Below are 19640 nucleotides of genomic sequence, written 5' to 3' on the forward strand. Positions count from 1 at the left end.
AAAAATTATGAGAAGGGTTTGGGGCATGGCTAGTTCTAATGTTTTTGCCGACGGTGGCACATACCATATGTTGTAAAATAATTAATTAAATATTATTAACATTTTTTCTCAAAAAAAGAAAATATATTATTAACATTAATATAATCACTACAAATTGCCATGAGCGGTTTTTAAATCTTATAAAGTCCTAATTGCAAATATGGAGCTAAATATATCAATTTATATTGAGTTATACCAGGTGTTGTGGTTAGATAATTTTACATATGCAATTTGCCATAGTATAATGTAATAAGTAATAATATAATACCATTATTGGGTATCTAAAAAATGGTTATGCATAATACATTTTTAAGTATCTTTCTCATTGAATGTATTTGTTTTATTCAAACAAAAGGTGATACATTTATCCAGTAGCTTACATAATAAATCTTATATTTAATATTTTGCATAGAATTGACAGATGATATACGTATACATGACAGATAAAAAAATATTTCAGGTTGTTTTGTTATGCTCTAGGCTATGTGTTAACCATCAAAAATATATAAAATACAAAAAGAAGAAGACTACATAATAGAATATAAATGTGAACAAAAGAAAGATGGTTGCAGGTAAGCCTAAATGGATTGTAAGAGGATAAGTAAGATTATGGATTCCATTCTTTTTAATTTAATAATAATAAAGTTCCTTAGACCTACTTTGTAATTATCCACTAAACCAACAAATTTATTTGTAAATATATAATTATTCTTAGACTTTGGAGTTTGGTGTTTGGAGTATTTAATACTCAATAGGATTAGGATGACATAATGCTAAAAGAAACTTCATCAATGAGAATAACTCAACTCATATAATGGTCCAAACACAGCAAAGTTATTACAACACATAAATTTTTACAATTTTTACCATAACTATGTTACGTATAAGACTGTGATTGGTTGTATGTCACTTTCACGTGAACCTATTACTTTTTCCTACCATTCACAATTTACCATTTGAAAAACTGTATTATAAGTTGTACTATTTTATGTGATTTTATAATTTTTCCCAAACAAAATAAATAAGTGAACAAAATTGATTGGGCAAAGAGAGAGTGTTGTATTAGGCACTCGAAGGTTTGAGAAAAAGCCACGTCTGCAAAAGTGTCTCAATCATGGCCACTTAAAAAGATGACGCGTGTACGTCCAAAAAGAGTAGGGTAGGATAAGGTTAAGGGGGAAAAGAAAAAAAATTATGTAGGTGTGAAATGTTCGTGCTTCTTATCTTGCCACGTCGCCAGTGTGCTCTTATTGGAGCAGATCAGCCCCATTGATTTTGACAACATTAAAAAAATAAATATAAAACTAAAAATGTTTTTGGTGAGTGTTTTGGTCGTGTCCTTTGGATCAAGATCAAAGTTCCCACGTGGCATCGTTGAATTTGACTTTAACTATGTTTAGGTTTTCAATGGTGAAGAATAACCTCAAAATAAAAATTTGGTGAAGACTAAGAATATTCTGTGAATCTCAGCCGTTAATTCAAACATCTCGGCTCTCTTTTCAATAGCATGCGTAGACAAAAAAGTTTTAGCACCCATTGTTGCTTGCACTCTTGCACAGTTTGACATAACTTGAACACATGATAAATCGATGATTGGGTTACTTTTTATCAAGTATTAGTGGTTTAGTAGTGGATCCACGCATAAGTACAAAGTATCGAGTCATAGTGCCCATTTGGATTAACTTTTTCATTTTATCTATAGTACTTCTGATAAAAAGTTTACAGTAACAAATTAAATAAGTTATTTACAAACAGACACAGACACAGACACAAACACATGACAAGTGGTGATTGGATTAAGTATTAATGGTAGATTATGATTAAATTAAGTATTAGTGGTGGATTAATGTGTAAGTGATAAAATGTGTACAAAAGTGTGTCCATAATAGAGTCGTGTGTTGTAGGGTAGTGGTCAAGCTCTTGGTTTGTCTATCTGGAACTCCAACTTGGCTTGTGTGTAGGTAGATCTAGTTGCCAAGATGGATGCCTTAAGGGTGTGTTTGTTTGGAGGTGAAATAGGGTAAAATGGAAGACTTTGGAGAGAAAATAGGAAGGGAAACTTTTTTAGAGTGTGTTTGGTTAGAAGGGGAGGAAGGAAAATAAATGGTGGACTTAGGTGTTTTCTTTCTGAGCCCACCAAAAAGTTTTTCCCCAAAATGGAGAAAAAATTGAGAGGGGAAAGCTCATGAAATGAGCTTCCAAAAATACTCTTGAAATTCACCACTAAGTCTCCAACGCGTTAGCTTTTTTTTCCCTTGATTTTTTCTTTCTCTGTTACTAACGTGTTGGCTTCCTCTTTTTTTTTTGGAAATGTTGGCTTCTTTTCTTTTTATTTTCTTTGATTTTTGTCTAGACGTGTAGCTTTTTTCTTCTTCTTCTTCTTTTTTCCTTTTTTTTTTTTTTTGTGCTCATATGTTTATTTTCTCATTAATTTTGGCTGGGTTTTTTTTTAGAAAACAGTTTTGGGTTAATTTCTTATGCTATTTTTTTTTTAACTTTAATAAAGTGTCTATCTATACACAATTTTTTTTAAAGTATAATGTGTTACCTTTTGTTTTATTCAATAGGTACATGATGGTAAATTTATACAAAATTTATTTTCAACCAAATAAAAAAGTTTTCCATCCCTCAACTTTTCCACCCTCTCAACCAAACACAAATAAGGGAAACTAAAATTTTTTTCTATCTTCTTACTTTTCCATACTCTCTCCATTTACCCTAAATTTTGGCTCAAAAATTATAGAGAAGAGTATTTTGTCATACGACTTTACTATAATTTAGCACGTGTCAAATGGTGATTTGATTATTTTAATATTTTCACCAAATAACAATAATGAGCTCGTGTGAAAGTCATGTAACACAATCACAAGTTAACATATATACAAATTGTGGTAAAGCCTGTGGTCTTATAAGAATTGTGGTTGGTTGGATCGAGTTTATTTTGTTCTGAGACAAATTATTTTAAATTATAATTATGTTGTAATAAATTATACCCAATCAAATAGTCAATGAAAAGCTTTAATTAATGATTAAAGTCACTAAGCGTGCGTTTGCCTGTTGCGTTTAGCGCATTTTGCGCTTTTTTTGATTGATCCCACGGCACTGTTCATGAACTAGCCAATTTTCAATAAACGCGTGAACAGTGTTTTACTTTTTAAAAATTATTTTGCTACAATGTTTTCAGTAATAAGTTTTCAGTTTTCAGCAAAATAAACAGTATTGAAACAGACTCTAAGCACATTCAAGTGCTGCCATTAGTTTACGACACGGTAAACAATTCATTGAACTTTGGAACAAGTCTTTCTCGGTTACATCCTTTATAGATTTTCATTTTTTCAATATGTATAATTGGTTGTTCTTGTTCCACGTGAGAATGATTTGGAATTTTGGTTTACAATGCAAACTATTTTCTACATTTATTTATTTTTATATTTGATAAAATAAAATTATTAATTAAAAGCAAAATATTTATTGATCAAATGGGAGAGTACACAAAAATGGTGAATTTTTAAATCAAAATATGTGTTGTATTCTCAGTTATCAAATGACTGTTTAGTATTCTTATCATATGGTGAATCAGTGATATGATATTCTCCACTCCCACATGAATAGTAGGTTTTGCTAGTTTAAAAAATAATAGGATATTGCCATTAATAAAAAAGTAGGGAGTACTACATTGTTATACTCCAAAAATATTATACAATTGAATTACTTTTCATTAAATACTAGTGGTGGACTCATGTAAATAATGCAATTCAATCGCGTTAACAAATGCATAAATTGTTAAAATGTACACAAAAATGTGTGCTCATAAAAGAAACGTGCGTAGTAGCAAAGTGGTCAAGTTCCTGTTTTTTCTTTTTAATTTAATTTAATTTAATGGGAAAGTGGTCAAGCTCTTAGTTTGTCTCTCTCCAGCTTGGCTTGTGCGCAAATCTGGATGCTAAGATGGACGCCTAAACTTTTGGCTGGACCAAGTTAATTTTGTTTTAAGAAAAATTATTTCAAAATATAATTATGTTTTCAAAAACTATACTCATAAACTTAATAAAACAAGTCAATCAAAAAGCTTAACTAATCTACCATCTATCTATATATATATATATATATATATGCTATAAAACTGAAATTTTTGACTTTTTATTGATCTCATAATATGTTGACACATAAGCTTTTCCCACAATTTTGCACATCATTTATATTTTTTTTGGATTAATTTATTTTACTCAAATTTTATACTATTAAACAGTCCCCTTTTTCCGATAAGCACCCCCGCACACACACTATCTCTTGCATATGTGTTTAATTCAGCTTCTCTCTCTTTAGCTTAACACTGTTGTAAAATCTTCAAGATTTCAACCAAATCGAAAAGCCCCAATCTGTTACTGTAAGAGTTAGACCCTTTTGTAGTGATACTTTGGGTTAAGTGATGTGTTTGAACTAGGTGAAAGAGTGTAATTAAATATGTGTGTGTGTGTTTAACAGTTAGTTTGTTTCTCAAAAATAAATATAAAAAAAAGCCCCACAATTTAATTGAATTGGTAATATTGGGCATCAAAGCAGTATCAATAATCAAAGCAATAATATTGGGCATCAAAGCAGTTAGTTTGTTTCCAAGTTGGCTACTACAATAGAGGTAGTTGTCGATAGTGCACGATTTAATGATCTATAGTTTTCAAGTGTATCAATAATCAACCAGTACGGTTGTTGGTCCTCTTTATAAAATTATGGCAAAAACCACACCAATTTAGACATACACACACGCACACATACATACATGCATATTTTGTCATTCTCTTATCTCTCATCAATTTTTAAATACCCTTTTCTCTCCCTACTCCTTAGCTTTCTAGTCTAAATGTTATGTGCGTCACTTTGATTTGATCACTAATAGGATGGTGAAGATTGAGCCTCCATGAGAGTGAGAGATGGTGTGTCGCGGGGGTTAAGTGATGGTGTCATAAACCATTGCAAGTGGTGGTCATGTTGATCGAAGGGTCAAAGCATATCTATTTTCTATTTCTCCTTTGAGATCCCATATATGCCTTTCTCTCTCCATTGGGTTTGATTGGTAGTTTGGGCCTGAAGTGGTTGAGCTTTTGGGATCTCCAATATGCTTTTGAGATCCCATACCCACTTTGTGGTCATGTAGATGTTTCTTTCTCTCTGTTTTACTAGTATTCAACAATTTGAACTTTAACGAAAACCAACGAGGTCGACGTGGCGCAAAAACCTCTCCCAACACCGGCCACATCGAACCGTATACACCCTTATAAGCCCCTTTCACTTCCACAATTAAAAAAAAAACCCTTCGGCCCAAGTCAAATCTTTTGAGATATCAGTTTGGGCCAAATTTCCATCCCAATGAATCTCTCTTTAGAAAAGCCCACAAAACGCCCAAACGATATTTTCTACACGTATTTACACCTCACTCTCACTCTCATTCATCCATTCATTCATTCTCTTATAATATTAGTCTTTTCCGAGTCATCGTTTTCTCTCTTCTCTGAGAATTAGGGTTTTCGATTACTCGAACCTCGAACACACACACAAAAAATTCATCTTCGATTATCTTCGGTAAGCTCCATCACCACCAATCTTCGTTAGGGTTTCGCTTTCCATATCTTCCGCTTTGGTAATTTCACACTGCAATTCATCTATCAATTGCAAAGCACAAATTTTTATTTTTTGTTCAGTTTCGATTTGGATTTATTTTTTTGCTTTCTTTGAAATCCGATTATGAAAGAATCAGGAAATTTTTGTTCTTTAATATTTGTTTAATTTGGTGCAAATTTTTAATGCAGGTTAATATTTATTTGGTAAATTATATCTCTGTGTGTTTGTGAAAGAACCATGTACTCCTCGAGAGGGAGCAATGCGTTTGGGCAGCAATCGTATGCGGCTCAATCGGCTGCGTATGGCGCTAGTGTAAGTTTCTTTTCTGTTAATCAAAGCGAAAAACTTTATCTTTTGCTGTGTTTTGAACAAGAATTTTTGTATGTGTAATGTGGGAAATATGGAGGGATAGGAATAATTGTATATTTAATGGTATGGCGGTATTGGTTATCGAGCTGAATTTGTGTTTTTTGAGATCATTGTTCAAGTGTTTATGTATTATTGGAACTAGTAATACCCATTTAATTGTAGGCCTTATAGACCCTCTATATTGTTTAGATTATATATTTTTTAGGAAAACTTTGTGTTTATATCTCCATTTCAATAATGATTATTACCGGGTTCAATTTGGATTGTGTAGAATGCTTCACTCTATATGGGCAACCATTTTGTAATTTAGAAGTTCTTGTTCGGACTATTAAAAAAGAGTGCACTTTTACTTGCTATAATGATGGAATTACTAGTAAATGGTTATGAGTATATTGTACCTTTAAGGTAGTTCTTTAACTGCCTCAATAACAAATACCGGTATCTCCATTTCAATAGTGGTTGTTATTTTTCAAGGAAAGATATTTTTTTTTTGGCTGTTTGTTACCGGGTTTGATTTTGATTGTGTAGTATGCTTCACTCTATATGGGCAACCATTTTGTAATCTAGAAGTTCTTGTTCAGACTCTTAAAAAAGAGTGTACTTTTACTTGCTATAATGATGGAATTACAAGGAAATGGTTATGAGTATGTTGTACCTTTAGAGGCCATTTTAAGGAAGTTCTTTAACTGCCTCAATAACAAATGCCGGTATCTCCATTTCAATAGTGGTTCTTATTTATCAAGGAAATATTTTTTTTCCAAATAAAAAAATTTAGTTTTTATTTTATTTTATTTCTGTTTGTTACTGGTTTTTATTTTGATTGCGTAGAATGCTTCACTCTACATGGGCAACCATTTTGTAATTTAGAAGTTCTTGTTTGGACTCTTTAAAAAGATTGTACATTCACCTGCTATAATGATGTAGTTACAAGGAAATGGTTTTATGAGTATATTGTACCCTTAGAAGCCATTTTAAGGTAGTTCTTTAACTGCCTTAATAACAAATGTCGGTATATATAGAGCTATTTTTGTTGTGTCTAAACTTTGAGGTGGTGGTGTCACATGGGCATGTGTAATGTGCCTGGTCTCTGTTGATAGAGTGGCGGTCTCATTTATCCTTATTTATTGCATTTTGTAGTTGGGAGCTGCTTACTCTGGCAGTACTGTTGGAGGCCCTGATGGGGGTTCTCAGCATTCATTGGCTGCTCGGCATTCATCAATGTTGGTTGGCTCTCAGGAAGCTGACGTTGGTGGGTATAGACCTCATACTTCAACTGCGGCTCACTATGGGGGACAGTATAGCTCTGTGTATGGTTCGGCTGCTTTAAGTGGTGCTCAGCAGGTGAATGGTTTACTTTTAAAATATGTGTGTGTGCGCGCTTCTCATTACCTTGCCTCACCTCATAGTGGCTCAACAAAACCTCATCCTAGCCATTTTACTTGCCTGTTGCATTGAGTTTCTCATCTGTCTGCTTCCAAGGAGTTTATAATTTGTTTTATTCAACTGTCTTATGACATTGATGCCCAAGCAATGATGCTCAGATCAAAATTCAGTATGATAAAAACATTAATCTGTCCTATGACCTTGATGCCCCATGTAATTCTTATTGACTATATGCTTCCAATAAAGCATTAGTAGGGAATCTCTTTTCCGCCTGTATTTATATCCCGTCAAGTATGTCCCTAAGCCACAGACTAGTTAAAGTCTCAGAACACTATAATTTCATATTGCACATAACATCAAGTTACATCTCATTGATTGCTTGCATCTTGACAACTTCGCAATAATCATTTGTAAGCTGTTCGGTGGTTCACTCCGTGTAGTCAAAGGTGTTTCAAGTGATCACTTAGGTGCTCAGGCGAGGCGAGGTGGCATAAAAGTGCCTCTAAGTCACTGAGGCAAGGTGCCTTTGGTGAGGTGCTCACTTTGAACACATTTTCCAGGCACTAGGCGAGAGCCTTGGACGCCTCCACCACTTTCAAAGTTTCAAGTTTTTGTTTATTTTATTTATTTTTATTTTTTTTATTTGGTGTTAATACTCGGTTCCTTTGAAAACAAAGTGATGATTTCGTTAAAAACAAAGTGATATTTGTATCTCAGCTTTGTCTTTTAGTGACATAATGGGGTATGAGTTGGCACCCACAAATATTTAAAAAAAGGCAAAGCAAATATTAGCCTTTTGGAACCACAAATATATTAAAAAAAACAACATATGCACACAGGTTTCGGACAGTACAACAGTTACTGGCCACCCAACAAACTCAGTTTTATTTTTATTTTTTATTACATTAATCTATTTCTACATTTAAAAAGCTTACTTTTTTACTTTCGTTTTTTACTCTCTTACAGTCTTACCTCTCTTTACCTCCTCTCTCTTTTCTTTCTGTTTTTGTTTGTCTTTACTCCTCTCTCATGGCAGCTCTGCTTTGTCTCTTTCTTTCCCTGATAGCTCTCCTCTGTCAGTTTTTCCCCCCTCTACTCTCTTATGGCAACTCTCCTCTGTTTCTTTTTTTTTTTTCCCTCTACTACTCTCTCTTTTTAACTTTTTTTTTTTTTTGGGGGGGGGGGGATCTGTTGGAATTCAACCCAAAAACTGGTTTTCTTATCAATCAGGAACAAAGTAAGAGTTGCTTGATTATAATTTTCAGTACATTAATATATATATATTTAGAATTTAGCGCCTTGCTTCACTTGGGCTAGGGCCTTTTTGGCACCTCTCGCCTTGGGCAATACAAGGCCTTAGTGCCTTAAGGTCGTCTTTTGCCTTTGACTACATTGGGTTCACTCATCCAAGTCTTGGCTTTATTAGCTGTTGAAATTTTGAGTGAATCATCTGGTGTGATGCTAATACGTGCAGAATCTTTCTCTATGTAGGTTGCAGCATTGAATGTGAAAGGTGCTGGATCGTCAGCTTTGGAAGGTCGTGGTGGCTATGCCTCGGCTATACAAGATTCACCTAAATTTGCATCGACTGACTATGTCTCCTCCTCAGGCCATGGATATAGTCACAAAGGTGATCAATTATATGCTGAGAAGGTTCCAGATTATTCTAAATTAGACAGACGACAATATGGTGAACGACAGAGTGCCTATGTTGGTAGGGACTTGCAAAGTGAACCAACTGGGCGATATGCTGATTCTGTTGGTTTTAGTCAACATCAGGTAATGCCTTTTGTCATTGTTTCAACAAATCTGTTAGTTTCTGCTTGTTTTTCTTAGTATTTTATTTAATGAAATATGAAATTTTTACTTATTGTTTGTGCATGTGTAAATAATGATAATGATCTTTGTTTTTGTTATCTAAATCAACAGAATGAGATGTATGATCGCATTGATCAGGCATTGCTTCGACAAGAACAATTGTTAAAAGCTCAATCACTGCAATCTGCATCTCTGGATGGGAGTGCCAGGTACTTTTAGCTTTCTGACTGATATATGGTAGCCATAAGATTTGTTCAAATGAATTTCCTCTTCGTAGCAACTATAATCACTTTATAAATTATATCCTTTTCCCAATAATGAAGGGTCAAGGTCATCCTTAACTTTGTTTAATGAAGTGGGTTTACTCTCAATGGTGATAGTCTATGCACAGCTATATAAGATAATAATATATTCCTTACAACACTGAGTAGCAACACATTTCTGGCAGACAAGCAGATTATCTTGCAGCAAGAAGTACTGCAAGTCGTCATCCCACCCAAGATCTTCTCTCTTATGGAGGAAGGATGGATGCTGATCCTCGCAGTTTATCAATGCTTAGTGCTTCTTCATATAGTGGACAACAAGCTCCATCGATATTAGGGGCAGCTCCACGGAGAAATGCGGAAGATCTCATGTATGCACAGAGTTCTTCAAATCCTGGTTATGGAGTGAGTCTGCCTCCTGGTAGGGACTATGCCACTGGAAAAGGGCTTCATGGCACATCTCTTGAATTGGATTATCCAAGCAGTGTGTCATCACGTGGTGGTCATCCAAGAATTGAGGATCACAAGGATGACAGGGCTGCTTACCTTAGAGAGTTCGAGCTAAGGGAGGAGGAGCGGCGTAGGGAGCGTTTGCGTGAGAGAGATAGAGACAGAGAAAGGGAGAAGGAACGGGAACGTGAACGGGAACGAGAACGAGAAAGAGAGCGTGAAAGGGAACGCATGTTGGAACGACGGGAGAAGGAGAGAGAACGAGAGCGCAAACGTGGACTTGAAGCCAGGCGTGATCGAACTCCAGCAAGAGTCTCTAGGGACCGCCGTGGTTCCTCTTCGGTGAAGGAGGGGAAATCTTTGCGACGAGATTCCCCACATCATGATGCTTTACATAGGTGGATCTTGATGTTTTATTTTGCGTCCTGCTCAAGTTCTGAATATATAGCTGCTTGTGTATCTTGCAGCCCTTGTAACTAACTTGGTGTTCTCTTATGCTGAAGGCATCATTCACCTGTTAAAGAAAAAAGGAGAGAATATGTCTGCAAGGTAAAAAAAAAAAAAAAAAAAAAAAAACTAGTAAAGAGCTTAAGACATTTAATGATAATGAGAATATTCCTCTTCAAGGATCTGCTGTTTTTCCTGTGGGGATGTGGAGTTGAGGGCTTCATTGGGTTCATTCTTGTTGCTTCCTGTTATTGCTCTTAGTTGTGGCTTTACTCTTTTCATATTGCTCTCTTGTCTTTCGCTCTGGGATGCAGATTTTACTTCTGGGGAGTTTTCTCACTCTTGACTATTCCTTGTATTGCTATGAATTTGGGCCTTTTTCCTTCCATGTTTCCTCCTGTTGATCTTTTAGCTCTGGTTGGGAATGTTTAGATCTGGGGTTTTCTTTTGGCTTCTTGTTCCTTATCTACTCTCCATTCTTACAATATCTCTCCCTTCAATCTTTTGGTCTTTCGTTTGGTGCATCGGATTGATTTATACGTGCTTTTATGGAGAAAGTGCTGCATACCTCTTTTCTAGGATTTATGACCTTGGCCTTATGTTAAATCCAGTAGACTTGCATGTATGATTTATTTTATTCTTACCTGATGGTCGATGTTTATCAATAGCAATTTCAATTTTGGAAGTACTCCTTTTTATGGAAGAACTGATTTGAATTTTGAAACACGAAAGAAGATCATGAGATTTTTTTTCCCTCCCTGTTAAGAACTATGTATTTGGTGCATGCTGCAATGTTTTTCTGAAACCAGGCATGTACATGTATTTCATTCCTTTCAGTGATGAATGCTGTCTATTTGCAGGTTCACTCATTCAGTTTGGTAGATGTTGAGAGGGATTATTTGTCACTTGATAAGAGATATCCTAGACTCTTTGTGTCCCCAGAATTTTCAAAGGTTAGTCTTTATCGTTTATTTTAAAGATGTCAAGTAGATAGTTGAATAATTGCCTTAATGTGGTGTTTTATTTTTTTAGGCTATTGTGAACTGGCCAAAGGAGAATCTTAGACTTTCCATCAACACTCCTGTCAGGTGCCGCTCTTTTATGCTGTTACTTCAATGGTTTTTGCAAAGATTATCTTATGCTTATCCAGCATATGCTTTTGTACCTTTAATTTTTTTTGGTGCAAGTGGCAGTTTGTGATTTTAATGGTTTTTCAAGTCAGAAAAATTTTATTGAAAAAGACTAGTTCATGCAAGATGAATGAAATAGCATAAAAATATGTACAAGAAAGAAAAGTAGTAAAACAACCTTTTACTTGTTTTTCTAAAAGTTTGGTCCAGTTTCTGGGCAAAAAAAAAAAAAAACAAATATTGCATCTCAGAACAAGTATTTGAACTTTAACTAGTTTTGTGATTTCTAATATTCTATGTTTCTTCACTTCTCAAAACCAAATGGATGTTTGTTGTATTACTTTTTTTTGAAAGAAGGGAAAGATAAGGTTTTTATTTTTTATTTTTTTATATACATTGTTGAGTGGAGCAGTTTTGAGCATGATTTTGTTGAAGAAGAGAAGGCAACTGAGCTGAAAGAGCCATCTGCTGAGCTTTTGGCTGAAGCACCTACGAAATCAGAACATGGAAATATAGTGTGGAAGGCAAAGGTAAATCATTTTTAAATTTAAAATTATAAAACTATATTTGTTTCAATAAAAGACAATGCATTTTTAAATTTAAAATTATAAAACTATACTTGTTTCAATTAAAGATAATGCACTGTGCAGTGGACAATTTATTCCATTGATGCTGTTAAGGTTCTGCCAGCTTTTGGAATCAATAATAACTGCCCACAGTAGCTTAGACCTGAGTACCTAAGATTTTAAGTTATTCTAGTAATAATTATATCGTATGAGGAAGTTGTAAGCCCATAAATTGGTTGTTTTTCATATTCTTGGGCATTGTGGACTTGTTGCTACTTGCTTGTGATTAACTAATTGCGCTTTTAAATCATATGAGAACCGAGTGTTTGCTGCTTTATGATGAAAATGTTAAAGCATGATTGGCTACACAAAGGAAAAAAAGTATCATGAGGTCTCTTACAAGATAGGTTGTCATGAATTCTCTCCCTTTAGCAAAGATTTTGCATGACTTATAATAGTTTGGGGCAAGGTAAGCCCCATGGGGTGGTACAATTTTGGGTATAACGCTTCATGAACCGATGGTCACTAGTTCAATTCCCCTTTTGGTTCCACTTGGGGCAAAAACTCGCTAATGAACTAGAAAAGAAGAAACAATTTGGGGTGAAGTAAAACATTCAAAGCCCTCATGCCTCATGTGGGATTGATAAAAAATTTGATCTTTCTTAATCAAAAAGTATTTGTTAGATCTACTAATTTTGATTAGAGTGCATGGTTTTGTGGGTCCATTTGAGCATTTGTTTTGCTGAAATTTTATCAGTGGAATGCACAGTTAAGTTTTACATGTTCAGGATCCCCAAAAGTGTGGGAGAGCCCATAGGAAGAGGGATGAGGGTCCCCTTATCATATTTTTTATCATGATGGATCCATTATTTATGTGCTTTGTCACCATTTTATTATTTTAAAGCTGCTGTTGGATGATGAATTGTATTAAAGTTTGTTATGATTACTTAAGGTTTCTTTGTCTTCTTGGTTCAGATGATTTTGATGAGCGGACTTAGCAAGAATGCTCTGGAGGAGCTGTCATCTGAAAAAAGTTCTGATGATCGCATACCCCACATTTGCAATATCCTCCGGTTTGCCTTGCTTAAAAAGGACCAGTCTTTCATGACAATTGGTGGTCAATGGAATCCTGCTGATGGTGTTGACCCATCAGTTGATGATACCTCTTTAATTCAAACAGTCCATAGGTTTGTGCTGTCTGATATTTGTTGTAGAGGATGTCTAGAAATGATGTTTTTCAAATGACCTGAAGTTATTTTTACTTTGTAGATATGCAAAAGATGTCACTCAACTTGATTTACAGAACTGCTGTCATTGGAATCGTTTTCTTGAGGTAGGACTTTCTTTTGATGATTGTTACATTTATTAGGACCTCTTCAGTTTCTTTGAATTTTTGTTACAACAGTGAGCATACTCGTTGTGGCTTTTATAGCTTATTTCAGTAGGCCTTTTGGGTTATCTAAGGTGGCTGACTTTGGAATGAATTTCTTCAAGCTTCTGCTTTATGTTTGATTTTTTTTCTTATTGAGATCTTAGTTTTATGAATTATAAGATGATTTAGTTGTCAAAACATACACTAAATCATTAAATTAGCCTACCTATATTTTCACTAACAGAGACATTTCCCCAAACATTACATTCACATCTATATTCTTGGCTAACAAATTTGTACCCACTGTACAAAACTTCCACTTTTATGGGGTCTAGAAGAGGTTTGGTAGCTTATCCCCCTTTTTTTTGGAGTCTTGGCTACTTCAATATGTAATATTTTACTGAACAGGTTCAGACTCCTTGTTTATAACTTTTTAGGTATCATCTTTGTTGACCAAAAAAACAAAAAAAACAAAAAATCGTTTTTCTATTTTTATTTTTTGGTTATGATGCAGATGAGACAGTGCAATATGTAGCATTTTCGAACTCTTTTGATGTTTCTAGGTTGTAGTTAAAGATTTTGTTTTTGGTTACGTGCGTGTGTTTACTGGATCCAGAAAGTTAATTTTTAATTCTACTTGGTGTTTGCAGATACACTATGACAGACTTGGCAAGGATGGACTTTTTTGCCATAAGGAGGTCACTGTACTGTTTGTTCCAGATTTGTCTGAATGTCTCCCCTCTTTGGATGCATGGAAAGACCAATGGCTTGCTCACAAGAAGGCTGTTGCAGAGAGAGAGCGCCAACTTTCTTTGAAAAAAGAGGTTTGTTGCTATATTGTTTGAAGCTTTTTTTGATCAGTTTTACTCATGCTCAAGTTCGTTGCCAAAAGACATCTAATTCACACACTGGCAGAGGCAAACACAAAATATGTGCATGTAGTTATGCGCGTATGTAGATACATGGACAGATATCTGTTCTGAGATTGAGTGCAGATCAAATTCAGTTGTTGAAAATGTTGTTACTAATGCACTTTGATATCTGGCAATCATGATATGGGCATGTAATTGAAAATGGGTTGTTCAAAATATCTTTAGATTCTGGACACAACATTGCTGAATTCATCCCATTAAAGTCTTAATACCAATTACATGGGGTTATCTATTATTTAACATTCTGTTTCTATTTAGAGCAACATTAGTGCTCAACGTTTGGCAATCATGTTTATTCTTGCCTAGGTCTTTTGGATTTGCTGCTTTCTTCTTACTAATATAATGCTGTATTCTTTTCAGAGGTCTAGAGAGAAGAAAGATGGGCTGAAAGGTAACTTGCTGTGCATGGTCTCATTTTATTTGATATCTACTTCTTATGTTAGTCATCAGTTATCAAATTGATTTCTTTTTTTTGGGGGTGTTGTAATTTAGATAAGGAAAAGGATTCCTCAAAAGATGTCAAAAGACTAGACAAATCAGAAAAAAAGAAAGAGTCCACATCCTCTGGACAATCAGAAGATTCTAACAAAAAGGAGAAAAATGGAAATGGTGTGAAAGGGATTACTACAGCTGAAGAAAAGGGTGATGGGAATAACAAAATTGTTGAGAAAAAAGATGGGGCTGAAACAGGCGAGGAAATCAAGAATGTGGAGAAAAAGGAACCGGATGAATCTGCTGTTGCTCAGACAAGTGGCAGCGTGAAGCCTGGGAAGAAGAAGATCATAAAGAAGATTGTCAAGCAGAAGGTTGTTGATAAGACAGCTGGTAGTAGTGCCAGCAAACAAAATGACAAGCTGGATGAGAAGGATAATGGACAGAAGAACGCAAACTCAGAGATACCTGATCAACAGGATAAGTCAGTTACTCCTGCTAAGACATTTGTAAGAAAAAAGGTGGTAAAAAAGGTTCCAGCAGGAAAAACTGCTCAGAATGAAGGTACTGAAGATATACCAAAGGATAATTCAGATCCAAGCAGTGCTGCAGTTGTGGAAGGTACCAGTGTAAAAACAACTGTGAAGAAAAAAATAATTAAGAGGATAGCTAAAAAAAAGGTCCCTGGTTTGGAATCCAGTGATGGGGTTCCTGGAACTAAGAAAGATGCTGATGGGGATGAAATAAAGGTAGTTCAGCCAGTGCATGAAACCAAAAACACAGAGAGGCAGGCAGCAGATGCTGAAAATCTGGTCAGTGAGGTCAAAAGATCTGAAAAGAAAACAGTTCCCAAGACTGACTCCAAAACAGTTGCCACTAAGAAGCAAGGAGATGGCGATTCAAGCAAAACAGAGATAAAGGCTGACAAGGATGATAAGGAGGAGGATGAAAGAAAAACTGGTGAGAAAAGTGGCGTGGTGCCTAAAGTGGAGACTGATGCTGACAAGAAGAAAGTTCCTCAAACTGATGTCAAGAAGGGAAAATTAAAAGATGGGGATAAATCTAAAGATGAGAAAGTGAGAAAAGAAAATGATGGAAAAGATGACTCTAGAAACAAATCAAATAAAGATTTGAAAGAAAAGAGAAAGCCTGAAGAACCTCCTCGACACCCTGGATTGATTTTACAAACCAAATGGAGCAAGGAATCCAAAGTAGGTTTTTGCCATCCTACACGGCATAATGTACATAGTCAAATATATTCTGTATGTTCATCCCATCTAATGTTGCTTGTTTTTACTCCTTGTCTAACTATGAATCTTCCATTACAGCTTCGTTCATTGTCACTTTCACTGGATTCACTCCTGGATTATACTGACAAGGACATGCAAGAATCAACGTTTGAGGTTTGTTCTCCTGCTTCATCCATTTCTCTTATATGCTGTCTCTCTCTCTGTCTGACCTCATATAACTAGCAAGATTATAGCTTGTTGTTTCTTCCTCACTGTGTTTCATGTTTCTTGCAGTTGTCATTATTTGCTGAATCGTTGTATGAAATGCTTCAATATCAGATGGGTAGTCGTATTTTAACATTTCTGCAGGTTTGTTATGGACTATGTCAATATGCATATTACTGGCTTCCTTTACTGAGGCATCCTCATTTACATGCTTATTTTTTGGGTGTGCGCGTGTGCAGAAACTACGTGTAAAATTTGTGACAAAAAGAAATCAACGTAAGAGGCAACGGGATGAAATTCAAGAAAAGGAAAAGGATAAAAAATCACCGGTGAAGCGAGCAAAGACCAGTGATCTCCCTGTGAAAGAGCAAGATATTAAGTCTGAAACGTTGAACACAGCTCAACCAGATGATGACAAAACCAAGGTCAAGGAGGAGGATAAATCTGTTGTTCATGTTAATGAGGTGAAGATGGAAGATGAAACGGATGTGGTGAAGATGGAAAATGAAAAGGATGTGGTGAAGATGGAAGATGAAACTGATGATGAAGATCCAGAGGAAGATCCTGAAGAGGACGAAGAAATGGAGGAGTCAGGTACGCATCATGACTTACCTAATGTGAATAAAGAAGAGAAGACTGATGTGAATGCTGCACCTGAAAAGGTGGAAGGAAATGATAAAGATAAAGCAGAGGACTCTTTGAAGGAGAAAGAGAAACCAAAAGCTGCTGAGACAGAGCTCAAGTCTGATGGGAATGAAAAGACAGACTCAAAGGCTGATACTGGTAAGAAAGAAACTTCCGCTGATACTGTTAAGAAAGAAACTTCTGCCGTGACGGAGGTTGCTATTGATAAAGAATTATTGCAAGTATGTTTTTGGGAACTCTTTGCCCCGTTTTGTTATTTCCCAATTTCTGTTATAGCATATTTGTTGCATGCACTTGTCATTATATTAATGTTAGTTTTCAAATTTGAAACAGGCTTTTAGGTTTTTTGACCGAAATCGAGCTGGCTACATTAGGGTAAATATTTTATTTGTACTCTTTCTCTCTCATATGCGTGATATCATGATGATTAGTGTGGTAAGGAGCAACTGTTGTCTTTCAGGTTGAAGATATGAGGTTGATCATCCACAACTTGGGGAATTTCCTCTCACACAGGGATGTGAAGGTGGAAAAATCTGTTATTCAATTACTCTTCCATATTTGATTCTTCTTGGGTTTTGTCCATATTTTTTATTTTTAATTCCTTGCTTGATATTTTTGTGTTGATTGTCTGGTAGCTAATGTATCTCATGCATCAGGAACTTGTGCAAAGTGCATTGTTAGAGAGCAACACCGGTAGGGATGACCGCATTCTTTACAATAAGCTGGTGCGAATGTCTGGTATTTGAGATTGGAGAAGGGTCTTCATTTTTTCTTGATAATGAATTTCAGTATGACCTTGCCTTATTATGGCCCTTGAAAGGGGACAGATTCTTACAGGGCTTTGGTTTGCAAATTGGATAGTTGTCCTCTGTTTGATTTCTTTTAATGCCTGTCAAAAAATAAAAATGAAACATTTGTTTATACTGCTTTTTTTTTTTTTACTAATAAAAATGAGAAAGATGCGCACAATTAGTATCATTGCAAAACAGTGTTATTAGTATTCAAGCAAGCAACAGTCCAACCCAGTTGCCTCCAATCTCCCAAACATGAGTGCATACTCATGGTGAGGGCAACACTGTGGGATGTGATCTCCCGTCTCGTCCACCTTCACCTTCATGATGGGGCCGTCAGGGCTTGGGGTGGAGGCATTTTGCAACCCTCTCAGTTCTCAATTTGTTGAATTGGATATTAATAGGATGGACATGGGAGAAGAAATAAAGGGGTTATATAAATAAGTAATTAAAATATGTATTAAATAAAAGATATATACAAACTCTTGTCCTGTCCCTTCTTTGGGGCACGATGGGGTATTTTTACTATCTTTATGTATGTATGGGTTGGCCTCATTACACAATAAATGTTAAGTTCCACCATTTTATGGATCCGGTTCTATTGGTCTTGACTAAAAAATTAGCTAATTAAACTTGACTGAAAAATTAGATGGTTAATCTTAATTTTTGAGAATTTTATAATTACTTGAGAACATTGACTAACTTTGGCATAATAACCTTCTTAACTTGGTTAACTAAGCCTGCGTAATTAATGAAATCCTTCTTCTAGAAAGGCAAATTTGCGGTTATTTCAATAGAAAATAATATTTTTGGAAAATGGCATGGACTTTGGAAAGCTTTTTTGATAAAAGGATTTGTATTTTAGTGTGTGACGCTGATTTTGAAAATTAGTTGAAATTTTATTTTGTTGTTTTATGGAAAATTATTAAGATTTCCTTTGATTTCACATAATTATATGAACAAACTTTCGTTCACAAAAACAAATTTTAAAAAGAAAATTTTTAAAAAATAAATAAATAAAATTTAATGGTAGTGTTAAATGGGAAAATAACCCTAACTTTGAAATCTATGCACAAAATTAGGTGCAAAAGTGACTGGTTCTAGGAAATAAATATCATTTAGAAAAAATGACTGCAAAGAGGGAACAAAGAGATCTGAATGAGTATGAAGAGAGGGTGTAAAGAGAGAATTACATAATACACACGCACAAGATGATGCAGACAAACTCGTTCTATTCCTTGTCCTATCTCCTCTTTGGGTTGGAAATTTCACATGATAGAGAACATGGATAACGTGGGTCGAGCAAGGTGGGACACTTTTGTCATCTTTTGAAAGTAAGTATATTTTTCTTGATACATATAACCGATACATGGTATATTTTCCTCTAATTTTCTCAACTTGTTAGGTTATAATAGATGTTAAGTTTGTAATCATATGGATCTCAATATGATGGTCTTGTCTAAAAAAAGGAAATTAGCCAATTAATCTTAATTACCCAGAATTTTATGGTTACTTGGAGCATGGATTAGATTTGGCACAATGACCTTATTGACCAAGCAAACTACACTTTTGAAATCTTTCTCCTTGAAAAGCAAATTTCTGTTTATTTCGACAATTTATTTATTTATTTTTTATTTGGAAAATAGCATGAACTTTGGAAAGCATATTTGGGAAAACGAACTTATTTTTCAATGTTTGGGTCTAATTTTGAAAGTGAGTCGGAAAAAGCGAGTCGGAAACTAATTATAGTTTGCTGGAAAATTATTAATATTTCTTTTAGTTATATGAACAAACTTTCATTCGGAAAAATTAATTTCAAAGAGGGAAAGCTTATTTTGCTTTATGAGTTTTTCCTTTTTGCTGATCATAGAAAATTTTCTCTATTATCTTGTGTTTTTTGTTGTGCCAAACACCATAAAATGCCCAATACACT

General features: G+C 34.9%; 1 protein-coding gene across 2 annotated transcripts; it reads left to right on the forward strand.

Moving 5' to 3' along the window:
* The first annotated feature begins 5460 nt into the window (after positions 1 to 5460).
* LOC126718875 (protein SHORT ROOT IN SALT MEDIUM 1) lies at positions 5461 to 17837 on the forward strand. 2 transcript variants are annotated; one of them, XM_050421240.1, is made up of 21 exons: positions 5461 to 5616; positions 5844 to 5967; positions 7162 to 7365; positions 8899 to 9186; positions 9337 to 9434; positions 9674 to 10336; positions 10442 to 10487; positions 11246 to 11338; positions 11418 to 11473; positions 11928 to 12045; positions 13057 to 13268; positions 13351 to 13414; positions 14104 to 14277; positions 14746 to 14776; positions 14878 to 16028; positions 16146 to 16220; positions 16341 to 16415; positions 16511 to 17137; positions 17250 to 17291; positions 17377 to 17439; positions 17573 to 17837. In XM_050421240.1, the coding sequence occupies exons 2-21, from the start codon at positions 5893 to 5895 to the stop codon at positions 17660 to 17662; spliced, it is 4245 nt and encodes a 1414-aa protein (XP_050277197.1). In that variant the 5' UTR covers positions 5461 to 5616; positions 5844 to 5892; the 3' UTR covers positions 17663 to 17837. The 2 variants fall into 2 exon arrangements, with proteins under 2 accessions (XP_050277197.1, XP_050277198.1); XM_050421241.1 differs by having other exon boundaries at positions 5498 to 5674.
* The last annotated feature ends 1803 nt before the right edge of the window (positions 17838 to 19640 follow it).

This window comes from Quercus robur, chromosome 3 (genome assembly GCF_932294415.1).
Source record: "Quercus robur chromosome 3, dhQueRobu3.1, whole genome shotgun sequence".
In the NCBI taxonomy this organism is placed as follows: domain Eukaryota; kingdom Viridiplantae; phylum Streptophyta; class Magnoliopsida; order Fagales; family Fagaceae; genus Quercus; species Quercus robur.